This window comes from Urocitellus parryii, chromosome 2, assembly GCF_045843805.1.
Source record: "Urocitellus parryii isolate mUroPar1 chromosome 2, mUroPar1.hap1, whole genome shotgun sequence".
In the NCBI taxonomy this organism is placed as follows: domain Eukaryota; kingdom Metazoa; phylum Chordata; class Mammalia; order Rodentia; family Sciuridae; genus Urocitellus; species Urocitellus parryii.
The window spans coordinates 31336693-31358515 of NC_135532.1; the positions used below are offsets into that span (position 1 = coordinate 31336693).

A 21823-nucleotide genomic window follows, 5' to 3' on the forward strand; every position below is an offset into this window, starting at 1 on the left:
ACAGCAGTTAGGTGCAGAGCTGGGATTCAAACCCAAATTTGCAATGGCTCCACTATCTGTGGTCTTTTCATCATGTGGAGGCTTCATGAAGGAGGTGGTGTTTGTGCTATACCTTGAAGGAGATGGAATTAGCATGTATGAGAAAAAGAATATTCCATGCAAGGTATAGAGTCAGATGAAAGGCACATGGGTACCCGTACCTTTGGAGGAAGCAGTGCTTCCAACCCATTGTCAAGATCCATGAAGTTTAAGTTGATTGTCCATTTTATGGATGAGAGACTACAAGCACTGATTCTACCTTAGCTCCATTTCCTGCTTAAGCTTGGTGAACACTACAAGTCCAAGTTTCCTTTTACCCACCATTTTCCTGACTTTTATTCTCATATTTTACTATTCATCCCATTTTTGGCTCCAATTCCCAAACCTAAATCTCTTCCTCTTAATCCTTTCTTGATCCCTCTAGATACTCTAGATTTGATGAGCAGGTTACCTTTTGGATCAAGCTCACTCTCAAGGTACTCTACCTCATTGTCTAACTGCTGTGCTTTGAGGATCCCAACCATTTTTGTTACTCCCATAACTATCACTGTCTTCAGAATTATAGCCTATCTTTTCTTTTAACCTTATTTATCCTCCATGATGTATTAATTCATTCACATGACTTCTCTTACTATCTATATGATAGTAATTTCCAAATCTATCTCTAAAGTTTAACATTTTCCTGAGATTCCCATATCCAATTACTCTTTGGACTCTTCTGTTACTTTTAAAACTGAACTCATATCCTAATCTTAAAATATATGCCAAAATAAAGGTAATATAGCTTAAATATTTAAATATTGAATAATAAGCCATGTAAGTATTAAATGATGCTATAAACATTATGAAACATTGAGATGAAGATTACCTTTTAAACTATGACATAAGAAACCATAAATAAAAGAGCTCTGGCAATATAAAAATGCTCTAAAATTCCAACAATATCATAAATAAAACTGAAAGACAAATGAAAAGCTGAAAATATGTGCAAGATAATGTACTGATAATTTTCCTGTCTTATATTTCTATGAATAGCAATACTGTGTCTATAATTATGAAGTGATAGCTGAAGGATAGCAGCTTATCTGTTTGAATTCTAGTGATCATGGATCAAACTAAAAGGATAACTAAGGAAGCAGATATACAAGATAATCTCTTAATTAGGGAGACTGTTTTCTCTCTTTATAAATTATGTATTTCCCTTTCCATCTTCCATATTTAGAAACTCAGTAACATTTCCCCATAATTTCAACAACTGTTTATCTAACCAAACACACACACAAATTATAGAAAAATAAAATACATAACTTAAGGAGAAGGGAAAGCCTTAGAATTTGAAAGTAAAAGAAAAAAATTACCTGAGACATTTCAGATATGTATTTACAGCGTTCACTGTTGATCTTGTGGTAAGCCTATGTAGAACATACAAATGTAAAGAATCCAACATAAGAGAAGATTAGCAAGAAAATTGCCAAGTTAGGGTTCATGTCTCCTGCTTTTTTGTTAAAACTGTAGGAAATGGTTTTGTATCATTTTATGAAAATGATATAGTAGGTTTGTAGATAACCCTAGAAATAAAGGCAGCTTCAAATGAATTGTTTAGTAGAATAAAAACAAACCTTTGATTCTTGTTCCAGTTTAAGTGCATAGTCTTTCACTTGATTTTCAAGACTTCTTTTTTCTTTTTCTAGTTGTTTAAGTAATATATTTAAGGATTCCTGAAAGTATAAATAGTAAATTTTATATGTACTCATATCCTAAGATCCAACAATAGAAATGACAACCAAATTCTTCACCAATGAATGCCTTCTATACCTAATATTCTGTGATCTTATAATTCCAGTAATAGCAATAAAATAATCAAAATATTTGTTGAGCTCTAACACTTGTATTATATATCACATGTATTATACTAAGTTCTTTCCCTAGATTATTTCACTTAATCCTTATTACAATACTTGAGATGCCTAATGTTTGTTTCCACTTTACTGTTTAGAAAACTGTGTCTTTTAGAGTTTATATAACTGGCTCAGAGACATAAAGCTCATCAATGATAGAGCTAAAATTAGAACTCATATAAAATGACTCCAAAGGCCAGACATGCTGAAAAATTATTTGTATTAACAACAGGAGGTAGTCATACTATTGCTACCATTGTAACAAAAGAGGTACATGTAAAGACACTTAAATACTATATCCTATATAATTTAAGTCCATTTTTACATGCTGGTGAAAACTAGAGAACAGGAGAGAAACGTTCTTTATATAGAAAGAAAAGTTTATGGTTCCTCTTTCATAAAAGGAAAAAATTGGATACATTATTTTGATTCACATCAATAACTATATATATATGTATATATATATTATACATACACAGATAATTGTAAATTGTTGGAGAACTGCACAACTAAAATGCATAATTTATATCTTCCAACCAAAGTTACCCTAATTTCCTAGTAACTTGTGAAATAAATGTTAAAAACCTTTTTGTAAAAGCTTCAGCTCAGAAGTAGAGTGTCTGGACTGAGGTCTTAGTAGTTTCCAGAACTGTTCTACTCTGTAATAATCTCCCAATTGCTCTGGTTCTCAACCTTATTGCCTTTTCTACCACTCTTCTTCTCTCCTTTGGCTTAATAAATAATCTTGTTTTCCCATCATCCCTCCTACCTCTCTCTCGTCAACGTTTACCTCACAAAATCAAGAAATTTCTTTTCTAAATTCTACTTTCCCGAATAGATTCTTATCCTATCTGTTTTGATTTTTCAGAAAGGACAGATGTGAACAGTTTCCTGGGTACCACATGTAGAAATATGGGAAAATATTAAGAGAGTTTTACAATCTTCTGCCTGACTATCATGTTACTGGGGGCAGAAATCTGTACAGAGCTGATAACTGGGGGCAAAGAGCTCTGGGGAAGAGGAATGTGGCAGGTCCTATCAAAGTGGATATAAAGGTAAAATTTATTGTGTATTACATATTACACAATAATCCTTACCAGAAACCATCACCACAGATGAGGTATTAAACTAAATGGTCCAAATATTTGGCCAAGAGATATTTTCTAACTCTGTCCTTGGTCAGCCAACAGTGAGCTGATGAACAGAGTAACCACAGTGACCAAGATGGGGACTTTGCATTGTTTGGCCCAACAGCATGGGTTCCTTCTCACTAAGGGTAAGCTAATACTGCTGCTGATCAATGTTGGAAATGCTAGCAAGAGATACCAACATGAGCCCTGTAAGGGGCACTATCCCTCAATGAGATCAACCATCCACTTGGTGGCAAGTTGATTATATAAAAGGGCTTCTTATCCGTTCATCCTGATGTATGTTTCTGATACAATTTTACCTTTCTTTCCTATCCACAGCGCCTTAGCCAGCCACAAACTTTGTTAATCTATCAGTTCTGAGATGGAAAGAGATTATTTTTACCAAAAAGTCTTTAGGCAAGATACCAAAATTACCACCCTTTTTCAGGAAGGATTGACTAATCAGTGTCAAAGACTGGTGGCCTAGCTTAATTATATGTGACTTGAAAGTAGGATGGCTGAGCACAAGGCTGAATCACTGTAGCAAATAGCAAAGTTAATCAACACTGCTAGAAGGCAAGCTGGTTTCTTTTTTCTTTTCTTTTTTGCTCCTTTATTTTTGATTGGTACTTTCTACATATATATGTAGAAAAGTAAAATTCCCTCTGGTACATTTATATATGCATATAACATAATTTTATTAAATTCATTACATATTTCCTCCCCTTTCTCATTCTTCCTCCCTCTCATTCTCTACCTTCTTGATCTTTCCTACATAATTATGATATCCAAGCCTCACTTCCAGTTCCTTCTTTCCCTTATTTTTCTCTAGCTTCCACAAGAGTAACATGTGACCCTTGATTTTCTGAGTCTTGCTAATTTTGCATAGTGTGATGTTCTCCATTTCTATCTATTTACTGGCAAATGCTATTATTTCATTCTTCTTATGGCTAGCAAAACTTCACTGTATATATGTAACACATTTTCTCCATCCATTCATCTATTCACAGACATCTAGACTGGTTGTATAAATTGGCTCTTGTGAATTGTGCTGCTATAAACATGGCTATATCACTACAGTATGTTGATTTTAGTTCTTTTGGATAAATACCAAGAAATGGGATAGCTAGGTCATATGGTAGTTCCATTCCAAGTTTTTTGAGGAATATTCACACTGCTTTCCATAGTTGTACTAACTTACAGTCCCACAAACAATGTATGGGTGTATCTTTTCCCCACGTCCTCACCAGTGTTTGTTATTTGTATTCTTGGTAATTGCCATTCTGTCTGATGTGAGATGAAATCTTAGTGTAGTTTTGATTAGCATTTGATTGCTAAAAATGTTGAACATTTTTCCATATACTTGTTGGCTGTTTTGTTTCTTCTTTTGTTCATTTACTGATTGGGTCATTAGGGTTTTTGGTGTTAAATTTCCTGAGATCTTAATATGTTCTGAATATTAATTCCCTGTCAGAAGAACAAGTGGCAAAGTCTTTTTCTCCCCATTCTGTAGGCTCTCTCTTCAAGCTTAATCCTTTGCTCTGCAGAAATGTTTTTAATTTGATGGCATGACACATATTCTTGATTTTGTTTCAAGAGTCTTGTTGAGGATATTGGTGGCTGCACATATATGATGGAATGTTGACCCTATGTTTTCTTCTAGCAGTTGCCAAGTTTCTGGTCTAATGTACAAGTCTTTGATCCATTTTGATTTGACTTTCATGCAGGGTAAGAGGTAGGGATATAATTTCATTCTTCCACATATATTTATACATGCAGATATATCCAGTTTTTTGAGTACCATCTGTTAAAATGCCAGTCTTTTCTCCAACGTGTATTTTTGGTACTTTTGTCAAGTATCAGATGGCTGTAAGTATATGCATTTCTCTCTGTGTCTTCTATTCCAGTGGTCTTAATTTATATTTTGATGTCAATGCCATGCTGGTTTGCTTTTACAGCTCTGTAGTATAGTTTGAGATCAGGTATCATGATACCACCTGCATCACTCTTCTTGCTCAGAATTACTTTGGTTATTCTGGGTCTCTTATTCTTCCAAATAAATTTAAGGACTATTTTTTCTAGTTCTGTGAGGAATGTTATCAGTATTTTGATGGGGATTGCACTGAATCTGTACATTGCTTTTGATAGTATGGCCACTGTGACAATATTAATTCTGCCTATCCAAGAACATGGGAGATCTTCCCATCTTCTGAGGTCTTCTCTAATTTGTTTCTTCAGTGTTCTATAGTATTCATTGTAGAAATATTTCACCTCCTTGGTTACATTAATTCCCAATATTTTATTTTCTATAGGTTATTGCAAAAGAGATGGTTTTCCTGATTTCTTTCTCAGCTAAGTTGCTGTCATAATATAAGAATGCTATTGATTTGAATGTTGATCATGTATCCTGCTACTCGCTGAATTCATTTATCAGTTCTAGAAGTCTTCTGGTGGAATTCTTGGGGTTTTCTAGATATCCATGACATAAGCAAACAGAGACAGTTGGGATTTCTTCTTTTTCTATTTTATCTATATCCCTTTAATTTCCTTCTATTTCCTGATTGCTCTGGCTAGAGTTTCAAGAATTATATTGAATAGAAGTGTGAAAGTGGACATCCTTGTCTTGATCCTGACTTTAAAGGGAAAGCTTTCAGTTTTCTTAGGCTTTGGGTTTGTCATGTACAACCTTTAAAATGTTGAGATAAGTTCCTTCTATGCCAGTTTCTCCAGTGGTTTGTTTTTTTTTTTTAACATGAATGGGTTTTGTATTTTATCAAAGGCCTTTTCTGCATAAATTGATGCAGATGATCATATGATTCTCATATGTATTTTTTTGGTACTTTTGTCAAGTATCAGATGGCTGTAAGTATGTGTTTTTAATTCTATGTAAGTAGTAAATTACATTCATTGATTTATGTATGTTGAACCAATCTTGCATTCCTGGGATGAAGCCCACTTAATTATGGTGTATTATCTTCTTGGTGTGTTTTTTAATTTGGTGTGCTAATATTAAGGATTTTTTGCATCTATGTCCTTCAGGGATACTGTTGTGTAATTTTCTTTCCTTCATGCATCTTTGTCTCATTTGAGTACAAAACAATAATACACAGAATCAATCAATACCACAAAGAATTGTTTTGTTTTGTTTTTTGTTTGTTTGTTTGTTTGTTTTTTTGGTAAAGATAAGTATGACTGAAAAGCCCTTAGCCAAACTAACCAAAAGAGAAAAAAGACCCAAATAAAGATTAGAAAAGAAAATATCACCACAGACACTTCTGAAATCCCAAAGACCATTAGAAACTATTTTTAAAAATTATACTCCAATAAACTAGAAAATCCAGAAGACACAGACAAATTTCTAGACACATATGACCTGGCTAAATTGAACCAGGAAGATAGAGAAAACCTAAATAAATAGACTTATAATCAAACAATGAAATTAAAACAGCAATTAAAAACCTTCCAACAAAAAAAAGCCAAGGACCAGATGGATTCTCAGCTGAGTTCTACCAGACATTTAAAGAAGAACTAATACCAGTCTTTCTCAAATTATTCCATGAAACTGAAAGGGAAGAAACACTCCCAAATAAATTCTATGAAGCCAGTATAACACAAAACCAAAATTGAACAAAGATGCATCAAGGAAAGCTGATTTCTTTATCACTAGTTTTGTCTCCATAGCCAGACCAATGATCACAGAACTCAACATCAGAATATGCCACTGGGAGCTTTCTATTGGAAATACTGTGGTATATTTGTGACTTTAGGTAAATTTATTAGCTGGTTTTAGTCCAATAGACCCAGGTGCCAATTAGCTCTAAGCCTGCATAGATAAGGTTGTTTAATCATCCTACACTTTTTAGTTCTTTCTTACACTCTGGGAAGACTATGAATAGGTACCCCTGATGGGAACCTTTTTGCATGTGACAAATTTTTCCAAAAAGTCCACATAGAGGAATAACTGTCCACTCTCCTGGTATTGCCCAACCCATATCTACCATCCAAAAATGATTTATGATGGCATTTGAACCTCTTGTGCTCTTAGTCCATGTTCTGTTGCTATAACACAACACCTAAGACTGAGTAATTTATAAAGAAAGTAAGTTTATTTAGCTCATGATTCTGAAAACCAGAAGTTCAAGATCAAGCAGCTGCATCTGACAAGGGCTTTGGGCTGCATCATAGCATTGTGGAAAAGTTGAAGGGCAAATGAGAGCAATTGGAAGGTTAAAAACACACAAGAGGCAGCCTTATTTTAACTATCATTCCTGTAAAAAAATAAATCCCTCTTAACTACCTTATCACCCCTTAAAGGCCCTACCTTCCAAGACCACAATGGCAATTAAATTTCAACATTAATTTCAGTGGGGACAAACCATATCCAAGCTATAGCATTCACCAACATTTTAACACAGGCACACAGTATCCAGGTACCAAATTTTAATTCCCAAACTAGTAACATAATTTTCAATAACTCCAAATATTACTTGTGTTCTTACAAATTAAATAAAATATCTTCTAGTCAAAGTATCTCAACTCTTGTTGGTCATGATCTAGGTCACTAACTCTATTAAAAGAAGCATTCAAAGAAAAATGAAAGGAGCTGATTTAAATCTCTACAAAGCAAAACTGCAAAATAGTTTAGAGTTCATATCTTCCTGAAATATAGGTGAATATAGTTTTCAACAAAAACTTATTCTCTCATAGATACTTGTTAATAATTATTGGCATTTAAAAAAATTGTATTGAGGGTATATAGGTTGGCTGAAATGAGGCAAATTCCAGTCTCAAAATAGCATTAGTGATAAATCCCTTGGAGGTGATGATCCACCACTACGCATATTTCATTAGCATTCTTGTTAAAACATAAGCAGGTGATGTTTCTCAGGTAGGCATTATTATTCTTTGAAAGTTAATTATGCACTGGCATCTTGAATGGCTTCCAGCTCCTTTCCTCCAAACATAAACTTATTGTAGAAAAACAAATCCATTAAAGTTGAACATATGTAAGAAGCTAAACTGAATTATTTTATAGAAAATGAAACCCTCATGAATATATTGCCTATGATGAAGAACTTTTGAAGGGATAATTAGTGAGTGGTAGAAGTAGTTCAAAATGCTATTCTATGGACCCTTGCTCCAAGGACTTCAGGTTAAGCTACAATAGCAATATCAATCAGTTATATAGTTTCTTAAGTACATTTATAGATGTAAATAGAATCCAACCCATTTAAACATTATATCATTAGTAAAATGCATCTGAATTTTTAAAAGAAGTTCACTTACAAATAACCTACTATAATACAAATTATTTTTTTATTAAAGGTGACTTGAACGAGTTATGGTGCAAAACTATAGGAGCTCATACTAAATGGAAGCATAAAAAACAGCAGTTAAAATGCAAGGTATGATTAAATAGAAAATTTGAAATGGAAAATAAATGTTTCACACATTTTTAAAAGGTGTTAATCAAGGTGGGTATAACATAAAAGGTCCCCAAAATGGAAAGGGAAAAAGGACATGAAGGAAGCCAAATATTTATCATAGGCTTAAATCAGAAATGACTATTTAATGGTAGGATTAGAGCTGAAGCAATACATAAAAGGCAAATTTATAAAACAACCTGCTAGAAAAGGCAGCTTTGGGATGATAGGCATAGGGATTGAAGCACTGGGATCTACTGGAAGTTATTTAAAAAGTGACTTGATAAAAAGAATATTTAGGACTATTAATCAAGTGGCATTCTCTATATGACAGAGGATTTTTTTTGGGGGGGTGGGTGGTACTGGGGATTGAACTTGGGAGCACTTGACCACTGAGCAACATCCCCAGCCCTATTTTGTATTTTATTTAGACATAGGGTCTCACTGAGTTGCTTAGCACCTTGCTTTTGCTGAGACTGGCTTTGAACTCTTGATCCTCCTGCTTCAGCCTCCCTGGGATTACAGGCGTGGACCACTGCACTTGGCTCAGAAGGATGGTTTTTTGTTTTTGTTTTTCTAAGGTCAAATTAAGCAAATATGACCATTTTAATAAGATGTGTAAGTATGTTTATATTTATAAGAGATTTGCATCAAACCTAGCAAAATTCTATTTTTTAATAAAATGAAGATATGGGTTTTCATTATCTGGAAAATTCACCTGCATGGAATAGTTCATATTGTAACTATCAGATAAAGAATGTATTACTGTATTAAAATTATAAAGATCATTCTCCAGAAAGCTATATTTCAATCCCTGACTTCAAGTAACTTATTAAACAATTATAAATAAATAAACAATACATAGCACTTTAATATTATAAAACTCTGCCTTATATATGATCTCATTTAATCCTTGTGGAAATATAGAACATAGGGCCCTGCTTCGGAAACCATCCCAATCACTTTCCATCACTCCACCTGAGGTAACAGCAAAGAATTAGCTTCTCTCTACTCTTTCGGCCAAGCTACAAAAAAGCTGAATTCAATAAAAAGCTCTTCCCCTCTCTTTTATCACTTTCTTCTCTATTACTTTTCTAATTTTTATGACAGCAGAATGCATTACAATTCATATTACACATACAGAGCACAATTTTTCATATTTCTGGTTGTATACAAAGTATATTCACACCGTTTGTTTCTTCATACAGATACTTAGGGTAATGATGTTCATCTCATCAGAAGGATATTTTTTATTGATATTCTCAGTTCTAACCCTTGAAGCTTACACTTTTTAATATGCTTTGTGACTAACCTGTATCTTGCTGCTGTATATCATGATTAGATTTCTTGTCTTGTAACCTAATTTTATAATTTATTCATTTATTCTAAAAATATTTATCAAATGTCTTCTGTGCCAGGCATTGTGCTAGGAATATGATAACCCAGACTCCATCCTTATGAAGCTGAGAATCTATAGGGGCCTCCAAAATGTGGTCTATCTTACATGTAAGTTTGAGGAGAATCTGTGTTTTGCTGCTGTTGGATGGAATAGCCTATAATGTCACTTAGATCAAGTTGGTTGATGGTGCTTTTCAGATCAATCTCTAGTAATTTTCTGGCTGTTTGATCTATCAATTACTGACAGAGACCATTGAAGTTGTCAACTTTAATAGCAGATTTGCCTATTTTTCCTCCAGTAATTCATGAAAAATTACTACTTAAATGTCCCTACCAGCTTATAGTCCCAGCAGTGTCTGTTCCAGGTAAGCAGATTTCAAGTTTGGATTCATCTGTTTATCTAGATTTCAGGGTGGAAGTCTGCCTGTCTGAAAGCTCAGTTCTCTAACGGTCCCAAGCAAAGTCATCGATTTCCAGTTTGTTCACCTTTTAAATTTTCCTCGCTGTGATAACAGAGGACTTCTGTGGTTTACTATATGCTGGAGCTGAAAGTGAAAGTAACAAACTGTTTTTGATCCTCTTTTCTAATTAAAATGAAAGAATACTTTCTCCAAGTCTATGACTAGGACTTCTGCACCTGAAACTCTGTTAATTGGCTCCACTAGTGATACCACATGTGGAAAAGCTTATGCAATTAAGACCACTAATTGGTTAAGTCTGTGGCAGCCTACAACTTTCTCCAAGATCCATCCAGTTTCTGCATGATCAGACTGGCAAATAAAACAGTGAAGACAGGCACCTGTATCCTTGAATCTTTTTAAAGTTTTAATTGTGGCTAATCTCTGCTATTTTCCCTGGAATAATAAAGTGGTTTTGACTTCTATTTTGATCTCAGTGGGGGCAGGGGCAGTTTCAGAAGTTTTTACTTGGCCTTCACAACCATGATACTTTTTCTTCCATGATGAGGGGACCTAATATGATGGGTTAACTTCAACTTTCAAAATATCTATTCTGATTATGTACTTGAGGACTGAGAAAATGACCACTGCAAGGATAGGGAAGTCTGTGGGACAATGAGTCCACTGTGATTTGGACTTTAGCCAAAGATTTCAACTCTGGGAATCAATGCCAACACAGACCCTGTGTTCAAACATCCTGGAAATATCTAGCTATCTTTCTTCCCCCAGCATTATCTGTGTAAGTGGCCAGAGATCTCTTTGAGGGAAGACTGAGAATATTGTCACAATATATACTTGAATTGGTGTTTCAGGCCCAGCCCTTCTAGGATTTCAGGCCACCTCTTTGGCCAACAATTCCTAGTTCAAGAAGTTGGTTCAGGTCCAGGGAATATGAAAACAATTGTGTTTTCTATTGCACTGACTACCCTCAACTTTCTGTTCCTCTTTTCTTTTTAAAAATTGTTATTATAGATATTGAACAACACCCTTATTAATTGGCCTAGCAGCCAGGAGAGGAAGTAAGAGGACAGTTGTTTGAGGGAGTATATGATGCCTTACTAGGAAGAGACCTTTACAGCATTTTCCAGTACAACAAGTGCTCTAGCCCTTAGGCAGGCCACTCTACATGCCCAGGGGGTGTAAGAATTGTAGAGCCAACATCTTCAGGGGCATCTATCCAGATGTTCTGCAACAATTTGAGCATCCCTAGTTATCCCTATCAGGATTCTTCCCTTCACATAACAAAACCACCTAAGTTTAGCATCCAAATGCCTCTGGAACTGTGTAGCTAACACAATGACTCCAGTCTGCTATTCTAGTGTGTCTGCCTTTCCACTGCTGGAACAGAGGCCTCCTGAGAAGCTCCCACAGGCTCTATGGTTAGATATTACTTCTTATTAACAGTTGCTGATCTCTCATTACCCTTGTGTAGAAGTCAATGTGACTTAGGAGTAACTCTATTATTTTCCAAATGCCTGCCTTGTGGCTTCTCCCATAGTATTCCCTTCTCCCAGGACATTTTCCAAGGTCATCATTAGGAAAGTCTTTTGCAAGTAACATATCCTGAGCCAGATCCATTGGTGTCACACCTACTAATCAGGACAGATCTTCTGAAGTCAGTCAGCCAGACATGAATCCCTATCTTACTCTCTGTTTTGTTTGATCCCACGCAGTACCCTTAAGTTTTATATATGCTCTTCTGAAAAACGTACACCAAAATAGGATTTAATGTACAAGGATCATAAAAGTTTCAGTGTGAAATGAAATAGGGAGGAAGGCAGAAAGAATCTGGGACAGTGGTCTCATTGTAGTCCAAGTCTAGAAGGTTCATTGGAAGCAGAAGTATTCTTGGCTGTCATGCAAAACAGTTTGGCCAAACTATCAGGGAACTTTAAGCCAAATCAGCCAACAGTGAAGTCCCTTGTATCCCAGAAAGAGGTCTGACTTAGTTATCTCCATTGCAGCCAATCATGTCCAGAAAACAACTCTTGGAAAGTGTGGCCTTGATGGATTTCAAAGTTCAGCACCTATGGTCCTCAGCCATCTAATCCTCCTGTCCTAGGAAGTCTGTGAGGCCCACTCTCTGGGTCACTACACTAACTGTCTTAAGGGCATTTCAGTTTTAAACTGAAGAAGCCTCTAATTTCCTACTCTGTATGCGTTAATGCTACCTGAGCATTTCTAGGAGAAGAGGACTGAGAGTTTTATTACGCTGACTGCATGTTTTCATTTGATCCCATTATTCTTAGTACTGTGTTTCACTCTCACCCTTTTCTATGTCTGAGCCCTAAAGTCCAAAGTTATGGAAGTTTAATTTCTCCAGAAAATAGACTCCCAACTAAAGGAGAGTGTCCTGGTTACAGGGAGTGGCAGAGGGGTTCCAGTGAACAATTCCTCACATTTCTTAAACTCACCTTCTTCCATACCTGATATGCCAAGTTCCAAGGCATTAGGCAGATCTGGAGACCCACTGCCTTGTTGCCATTGATAGCCCTTCTCTGCAGGTACTTTGCTTTTGCTTCCTCAACTTCTTGAAGTCAATTACCACTCCTCCAGCTACAGCCTTCCAAAATTTGTTTCTTTTATCCGTTTATATTTCCTTCTCTATTCTAATTTACTCCCTTCAATTATCAAGAACAATTTTTCTGCTAATAAATATCATAGTCAAAAAAAAATCCCTCAATGCCTATGTCTAACATTTTTTTTTGACACTTCACACTGTATCCAAAACAACATTATGATTTTATTTACACAAACTGTAATCAATAAAGTCAATTTTTTAATGCCACCAAGTCCAGCTTTCCAATTTTACCTGGGCTATTTAGATTTGATAAATAGGTGGAAGTATTTTATGATTTTTTTACTTAGAAAGAAAATATGGATTTGTGAGAAAGGAACATGTAAAAGTGAATATAACAAATTATCAGCTAGAGTCAAGTGAAAAAAAAAAATGTCTAACAGCTCTCAGGCCCTACCCACCTATTGCCTCCTTTACTAGTTTCACAATCAAAATGTCTTGCTAAAATGGAAACCATTCCAATTAAGTGCATTTTTTAAAAAGCACAATACTACTTTGATAATATTGAATAATTTATACTCCAACACTATAAATTCTAAAATAGATCACATTTGAAGTTAACAATATGCCTTGCTGGTTGATGTGAAGAATTCTATCATTTAAAAAAATAGTCATATACTAATTGTATAGACTTTTTATATAGCTGGTAGAAAATGAACTAAAATAGCAACTTCATATCAGATGTGAACCCTCATCCTAACATTTTTTTTGGGGGGGGTGGGACGGGGGTACCAAAGATTGAACTCAGGGCACTCAACCACTGAGCCACATCCCCAGTCCTATTTTTTTATATTTTATTTAGAGACAGGGTCTCACTGAGTTGTTTAGTGCCTTGCTTTTTGCTGAGGCTGGCTTTGAACTCAAGATCCTCCTGTATCAACCTCCACTGAGCCACTGGGTTTTCTGGCGCATACCACCGCACTCTGCTGTCCTGACTTTCTTAAATTACCACTTTCAGCTTTAATACCTTGATTTCATATTCCTTCAGCCTCTAACATATCACATACTTTATCCCTCAGCTTGTTGTTGGGTCCCTTGAGAGTCAACATACAGAATTTTTCTTTCAACTGTTAGTCTCAGCACTGTGCCCACAAGCAGTTCTAGCTGGTGTGGCCCACGTTTCCTCAGACACACCTCATTCTCCTTCTCCTTGTGCCTGATTCTTATGAGTTGACACACTATGCTTTTAAATTATATTGCAACTCAGAAAATTAGGATGGTTCACTGTAGAAGTCTCATGGGAATAGAAGCAACATAAACATATATTATTTGGGGGAGAAAAGAACACATTTTGTATTTTTGCCAAAACTATACCAGTCATTGATACCCTAGCTCATTAGTTGCAAAATATTTGTGTTTATCCATCTGTAAAAACAAATAACAGCAACACCCCCCCACACACACACAGCATTAGTCCATAGTCTAGTTAGAAGCATTGTTCTAACATAAATTTCTTGGTTTTTATAATGTTTTACAGTTCTTTAAAGGGTCATCATTGGGTAAAGGGGTCAATATATGTACTATATGTATATACTATTTTTATAACTTCCCATAAATCTACAATTACTTCATAATAATAAGGTAAGATGCATATGTACTAGATAACAAAATATATTTGGTTAGCAACTGCAAGAATTTACTGCATATAAACTTCTTTATAGTAGTAGTTGATGAAGATATTAATAAATAGAATCATTTTTGCTATTTCTTTAAATTACAACACAGGATTGCTTATGAATTTATTATGGCTTAATTTGATTAAAAGAACCTGACAAAATGTAAAAATAAAGCCAGAGAAATTCTTAAAAAATAGTAAAACTGTACTATAATAACTTCTGGGTTCATTCTAGATTTTGACTTTGATTTTATTGATTATAAAATGAACAATCTAATTATATAATCAATAGTCACAAACTAGAAAATTGCAGCCTGGAATAACAAAGTAAAGCTAAATTGATGGTTGTACAGGAAATTAGCCCCTCACCCCCAAAATATCACATAAAAAATTAATTCTTCCACTATCATAGAAGAGTTGTTTCAGAGACTGATCATTTCTTAGCATTCCAAGCAGTTATCTATTTTACCTATGTTCTTTCTAAATTTGTTTTGGAAAGGTCATTTTGTAAAAGTCGATTGAAACACAAGGTAAAAATTAGAAATTTAGGGCACTGTTTACATATCTGAAGTAAAATTTATTTAGACTTTAATTTTTGTTGTTGGTATTGGTTTTTGTGATTATGGGGATTTAACCCAGGCCTTGTACATGATGGGCAAGTTACCTCTGAGCTACATCCACAGCCCAGGATTTAAACTTTTAAAAATACTCCATATTTCAAGCAGAAAGGAAGCGCTGCTGGTCGCCTATTTTTAAAGAAACCAATGTTAATTACTAAAGAATACACCAAAAAAAAAAGAAAAAGAAAGCTACGAGTTAAAAAAAATTACTCCATTGAAGGCTTACAAGAGCAAAGCACAAGAATACAATTTAGTTCATCACAGCTTCCACATAGTACCTTTCAAAAAAGACAATTCTGATGGCGAAAGAATGCAGCATTTCTCATGTTTAGATACAGTGCCCCCTTGTGGCTAACTTCTCAACATACAAAATCTTTTCAACTTTTCTCTAGTTTGAAGACCTCCACCTGTCTCCAAACTAATCATTTGGATCTTTGGGGAGAATGTAAACCTAAGTGAGGTCTGTGGCAGAATACCTCAGGAAGCAGTCTCATATTGGATCTGCAGATCTACCAGAGCCAGGTGGGCAGTGGGAATTCCATTTCCTTTTTAAATACCACACTTTTGAGAACCCAAGATCATTTCGCTAATCCTTTTCACTATATAATTGGCATATCACTTTAATATATTTTAACTAAAACATACTTATGGGTGTCAATGGTGCTTTAAGGTCATTTATTTTAATGCCTCGTTATCGGGTTCTAAATGTATACTTAGACTTTTAGAATATTTCTTAAAAGGTTCTGAAGGTAGAAATGACAAAAATGAGAGTCCAGTGGGGCCATGCCAGTTGGATGTGAAGTGAGTGCAGTGAGATAAAGGGTCCTAGGAAGGGCCAAATTGGGCTAGATGTCCATGAGGCAGCCCACATAAAAGAAGAATTTGAATCATGACAAAGGAAAGAAGCAAGTGTCACAGGAAGAGAGTACAGGGAATCAGGATGAAGAAGCGATAGAATATGTCAATGAAGTTAGAACATAAAAAGGAGCAAAACTGGGCTGGGGTTGTGACTCATTAGTGGAGCACTCACCTACCACGTGTGAGGCACTAGGTTCGATCCTCAGCACCACATAAAAATAAAATAAAGATATTGTGTCCAACTATAACTAAAAAATAAATATTAAAAAAAGGAGCAAAACAGAGAATGATGAGGGGAGTATCTTGTTCCTCTAAAGGGCCAAGTGTATGATAAAGAGAATGGTCTGATGGTTTAAAAGGATTTTCTAAGACTTAAAACCATCTCTTACTTCAAACTTCTCCTTATAAGCAGGGTAAGGAGAGTGGGTCTTCTGGTCAGTTCTAGAGAAAACTAAAACATAGTTTGGAAGGAAAGCCAGACAAATAGCCAAAAATTAACATTTAAAAATAATTTCATTAAAGAATTAACATAAAAGAGAACAATTTTCCTAGAGATCAATTTCAAATTTACCAAAAATTTGCTTTTTAAGGAGAATCCTTTTTATATGTGAACTTACACCCTGAACATCTTTTTTTCAGAATATATTTTTCAATGATGATACTAAATGCTAAACTATTTCTATGAGTCTTTAGTTAAAAAATTGAACATTTCTTAAAATGCTATTAAATATATATTCATAAGAACATATTTAAGAATTCAAATTTCAACAAGTTGGCTTCCCATGAATTGATTTTTCCACAAATTGATCAAGAGTTTTCCAGACAATGTTTGCGGGGAGATAAAATATTTTTCTAATTAATGCTTCTTCCCCCAGTGGCTCCCACAATCAGCTAGTGTTGTAACTTTAGAAGAATGATCCCCAGTACTATATCCATCTAATTGACATGGTGTATGCACTGATGAGACATTTCCCTGAAGGATCCAAACTGTCTGGGTGTAATGTAAGACAAGGGGAGTGAATTGATGAGGAAAACAGTAACAGAGAAGAATAGGGGTCGTTAGTTTTTTGACTATGAATCAGTCAAAGAGAAAAACTTCTACTTTATGATAGAATTGACTACAGGCATATGAAAGTGCTTTTTGATAGAGTCTGTACAGGAACTCTTATCATAAGAGAAACTTTCACATCTTTTCCTGATGGACACAGATCCCCTAAATCTTTTTTTCTCAAATGTGCTTGGCAACAGAACTTATTGAAATGCCTGCTAAAATGTACAAATATCCAGGCCTTACTCCAGACCTACAGATGAGTTCCTCTATTCGAAGTCCTGGAATAATGTATATTTTAAATAAATGTACTGTGTGATCCTTATACAGTTCAAAAATTCAAGAAATCCATAGCAGGCAAGTAAGCACATAGTAATGCTGAATAACACAGGGAAGCAAGAAAGTAGTTGGGCCAACAATCATCTTTCCTGTTTATGGTATAGCATCAAAAATACTGAGCTTCAGTGGGCCTATATAAGCTAACGTAAGAAAGATAAAATCACCATCGTGTGCTAATAGCGATAGTAAAGCACTGAAATATTAATTAAAATATTATCAGGGAACTATCTGTGGCTGACGACTGGGAGCCATAAAGATCTGATGAAAGAGTTCAGCTAAATCCTTAGCTTCATAATCTAATTAGAAATGAATGAAGAAGCCTGAAGTGCCAAGCAAGAACTCAAAAACATCAGATACAACGGAACTCATTTAACCTCAACTTTTAGTTATTTAGAATTCTCAAGAAAGATTCTAATCTTGCTGTGAATTGTGATAGTTCTAGACATACTTGGAAATTCTTGGAACATTCTAACCTAATATTTCATTTCTCTAACAGATGCCAACAGGAGCTAGAAAATATACATCCAGCTAGCCCAAAGGAAGTAAATGTTCTGTGCTTTTTATTAAAAGTATTAAACTCCTGATGAAGCCCCTACTTTGTGGGTAGGTACTTAGAACCACAAAACTGTACTGCAGTTTGAAAAGGTAGCAAATATTTGTAGCTTACATAACAGCACAGCTTAAGAAAAAAATAGATTGCATATCTTTGGGCTTTACCTTTATTATTATCCTTTCCAATGGGATTAAGGTTAACTTCACAACAGATTTGTTTTTGATGAAATTTTACTTCTCCTTTACCAAGGGAAGTTAGGAAGAGAACTAACAGTACTTACTACTTCAGGCACTATGCTATTTTCTTATTAACACTAATAATCTTCACAACAGCCTGCACAAGAAAGCTAATTAACTCCATTTTACAGATGAGGAAATTAAGCCTTGGAGAGGTAAAGTGATTTCCTCAGTGTCCTCTAGTCTGGATTTGAACCAGGGCAAATCTGATTCCAAAAGCTATAATTCTAGATGAAGTAGGTTATCCTCACTTCATTTTCTTATCCCCTACTCTTCCTTTCCACAACATTTCTCCCAAAATCCTATCCTTTGACTAGTACTTGTTTTCTTATAATTAGCCTGAACTAGTGCTTTATCCTACCCTGAGCCAGAAGTTCCTTGGAGAACATTTTTCTGGTGAATAGTCATAAAATTTTCTCCTTCTTTGGCTTCTGTGATCCACTTTTCCAATTGTCCCCCTCATCCTTTCTCAATATTTTTCCTCACTATTATCTTCACCAAATTGCCTTTTTAGCCAATATCTTAATTGTTAGTATTTCCCTAGGCTTCCACCCTCAATCCTGTTTTTCAGACTCTGTCCCCACCCCACCCCCCAGCAGTCTCTTGTACTTTCATGACTTCAAGAGACACCTATGATTCCAAGATCTCTATTTTCAGAGACAACTTTCTGTAGTCTAAAACCACATCCAGTTTTAACTACTCTTACCTATATAAAATGCACAAACAAACCATAATCATCATCTCCTAACATCTCAACTACTTTTGATTCCTATAGTCCTGTTCATCACAATCCAGGAAGTTATGCATCCTTCAATCCTCTCCCAATCTCATCCTATTACCCATGTATTCATGAAATTATTTCTAAATATATCTTCAATCTGTTTCCTCTGCTCCTCCCACATATAATACCGACCAAGCTAAAAACTCACCTTCCTTTACCCAGTCTGAAAAGAATCCTAACTGGCTTCTCTGCCTCAATTCTCATCCTGGGAATCCTTTCTCCATAGGAGGGTGAGCAGAGATTTTAAAATACATAAATACTCCAACAGCTTCCCATCATATATAAAAATGTTCACATTCCCTAACATAAATATGAAACCCTTCATTATCTAGTCCCTGAATGTATTTCCAGCCATATTTTCCATCACCCCTCTTATTCATGCCAGATATCTTGGGTGTCTTTAGAGACACCCACGTTGATCCATAGAGACTTTATCACTATCTCAAATATTTTAAAGGTATAGATCCCATGATTTTTAAAAATCCACTTTTAAGTATACATGTGCTTAAATCAGTGATTCTCAAACTTTGATGTGTATCAGAATGACCTGGAGAGTTAATAAAGAACACAGAGGTGACAAGTTGGTTGAACGATGAGACCAGGCCTTTGTGTTTTTATGAAAGGCCCCCAATCTACGAATTATCAAAGTTTGCAGACTGCTTCCTAAAACAGGAGCCAACAAACTATAGCCTAAATTCAAAAGCCAGTAAATGCTTTTTTTTTTTTTCCTAAGCCAACATGTTAGAACACAGCTCACATATCTATTAGGTATTGTCTGACTCCTTTTGTACTAAAACAGCAGTGTTGAGTAATTGCAACAGAGATCAGGAATCTTATGCTTGCAAAGCTGAAAATCTAGCCTATGTATGTATCTATGTATCTGATCTATACCTCTTTGCAAGTCCAAAGTTCTTGGTTTATAATAAACTGTAAAGTGTTTTTTTAAAAATAAAACCATCAGTGCCATCTATTGCAGAAGTCCAACATCTTAAAATGTTGCTCAACAAGTTGCAGAGAAATATGTCTGGAAGCAACATATAATTACAAAGAAACTACTTGTGTCCTTACCATTTTACATTATTAGTATTATTTCTTGCAAGAGGTATTATTGCAATAATGCACTTTTCATACTTGAAATTTATTTGTATGATATAAAGTTATTACTTTAAACAAAATGCAAGTTAGGGGGGATTTGTTTATAAATTTAAACTCACCAATCAAAAGACATAGCCTGGTAGATTGGATTTAAAAAAGGACCCAACAATATGCTGCCTTCAAGAGACTCATCTCATAGGAAAAGACACCCACAGACTGAAGGTGAAAGGTTGGGATAAAATGTACCATTCACATGGCCTACCTAAGCAAGCAGGGGTTTCCATCCTCATAAAATAAAGAAGACTTCAAGCCAAAGTTAATCAAAAGAGATAAAGATGGACATTTCAGACTACTTAAGGGAACTATACATCAACATATAAATATATATGCCCCACAAAATGGAGCATCTACGTTCATCAATCAAACTCTTCTCAAGTTCAAGAGTCAAGTAGACCACAACACAATAATTCTGGGTCACTTTAACACACCTGTTTCACCACTAGATAGATCTTCCAAACAAAAGCTAAACAAACTATAGAACTCAAAAATACAATCAATAACTTAGTTTTAACTGACATATATAGAGTATATTATCCATCAATGAGCGAATACACTTTCTTCTCAACAGCACATGGATCCTTTTCTAAAATAGACCATATGTTATGCCACAAAGCAAATGTTAGTAAATACAGAAAAGTAGAAATACTACCTTGCATTCTATCAGACCACAATGGAATGAAACTAGATATCAATGATGAAATAAAAACTAAAAGCTACTCCTACGCCTGGAGACTAAATAATATGCAATTGAACGAACAATGGGTAGCAAAAAATACTAAGGAGGAGATTAAAAAATTCTTAGAAGTAAATGAGAACACTGATACAACATATCAAAATCTCTGGGACACTATTAAGACAGTGTTAAGAGGAAAGTTCACTGCATGGAGTTCATTCCTAAACAGAAGGAAAAGTCAACAAATATATTACCTAATATTACATCTCAAAGCCCTAGAAAGAAAAGAACAAATCAACCCCCAAAGCAGTAGGAGACAGGAAATAATTAAAATTAGAGCTGAAATCAATGAAATTGATACAAAAGAAACAATTGAAAAAATTGAAAAAACCTAAAGTTGGTTCTTTGAAGAAATATATAAAATTGATAAACCATTAGCCATGCTAATGAAGAGAAGGAGAGAAAACTCAAATTACTAAAATCCATGATGAAAAAGGAAACATTACGATGGATACTACAGAAATACAGAAAATAATTAGAAATTATTTTGAAAATTTGTACTCCAATAAATTAGAAAAAAATCAAAGACATCAACAAATTTCTAGAGGCATATGATATGCCTAAACTAAAACAGAATGATATACACAAGTTAAACAGATCAATTTCAAGCAAGGAAATAAAGGACACCATCAGAAGTCTACCAACCAAGAAAAGCCCAGGACTGAATGGATACATAACTGAGTTCTACAAGACCTATGAAGAAGAATTAATACCAATACTCTACAGACTATTTCATGAAATAGAATAAGATGGAACACTTCCAAACAGATTCTATGATGCCAATATCACCCTGATTCCAAAACCAAAGACACATCAAAGAAAGAAAATTTCAGACCAATATCTCTAATAAATATAGATGCAAAAATTCTCAATAAAATTCTGGCAAACCAAATACAAAAACATATCAAAAAGATAGTACATCACGATCAAGTAGGGTTCATCCTAGGAATGCAAGGTTGGT

General features: G+C 34.9%; 1 protein-coding gene across 3 annotated transcripts in view; it reads right to left on the minus strand.

Annotated features, from left to right (window-relative positions):
- Nucleotides 1-21823, minus strand: part of Ccdc169 (coiled-coil domain containing 169) — a 48664-nt gene that overhangs the window by 12658 nt on the left and 14183 nt on the right. For 2 of the 3 annotated variants that reach the window (XM_026395129.2, XM_026395131.2), the window contains 2 exons: nucleotides 1659-1757; nucleotides 1398-1451 (listed from right to left, as the gene is read on the minus strand). In XM_026395129.2, coding sequence (XP_026250914.1) covers nucleotides 1398-1451; nucleotides 1659-1757 — 153 coding nt within the window. The remainder of the gene's footprint in view (nucleotides 1-1397; nucleotides 1452-1658; nucleotides 1758-21823) is intronic. The other variant, XM_026395130.2, reaches the window with a different exon arrangement.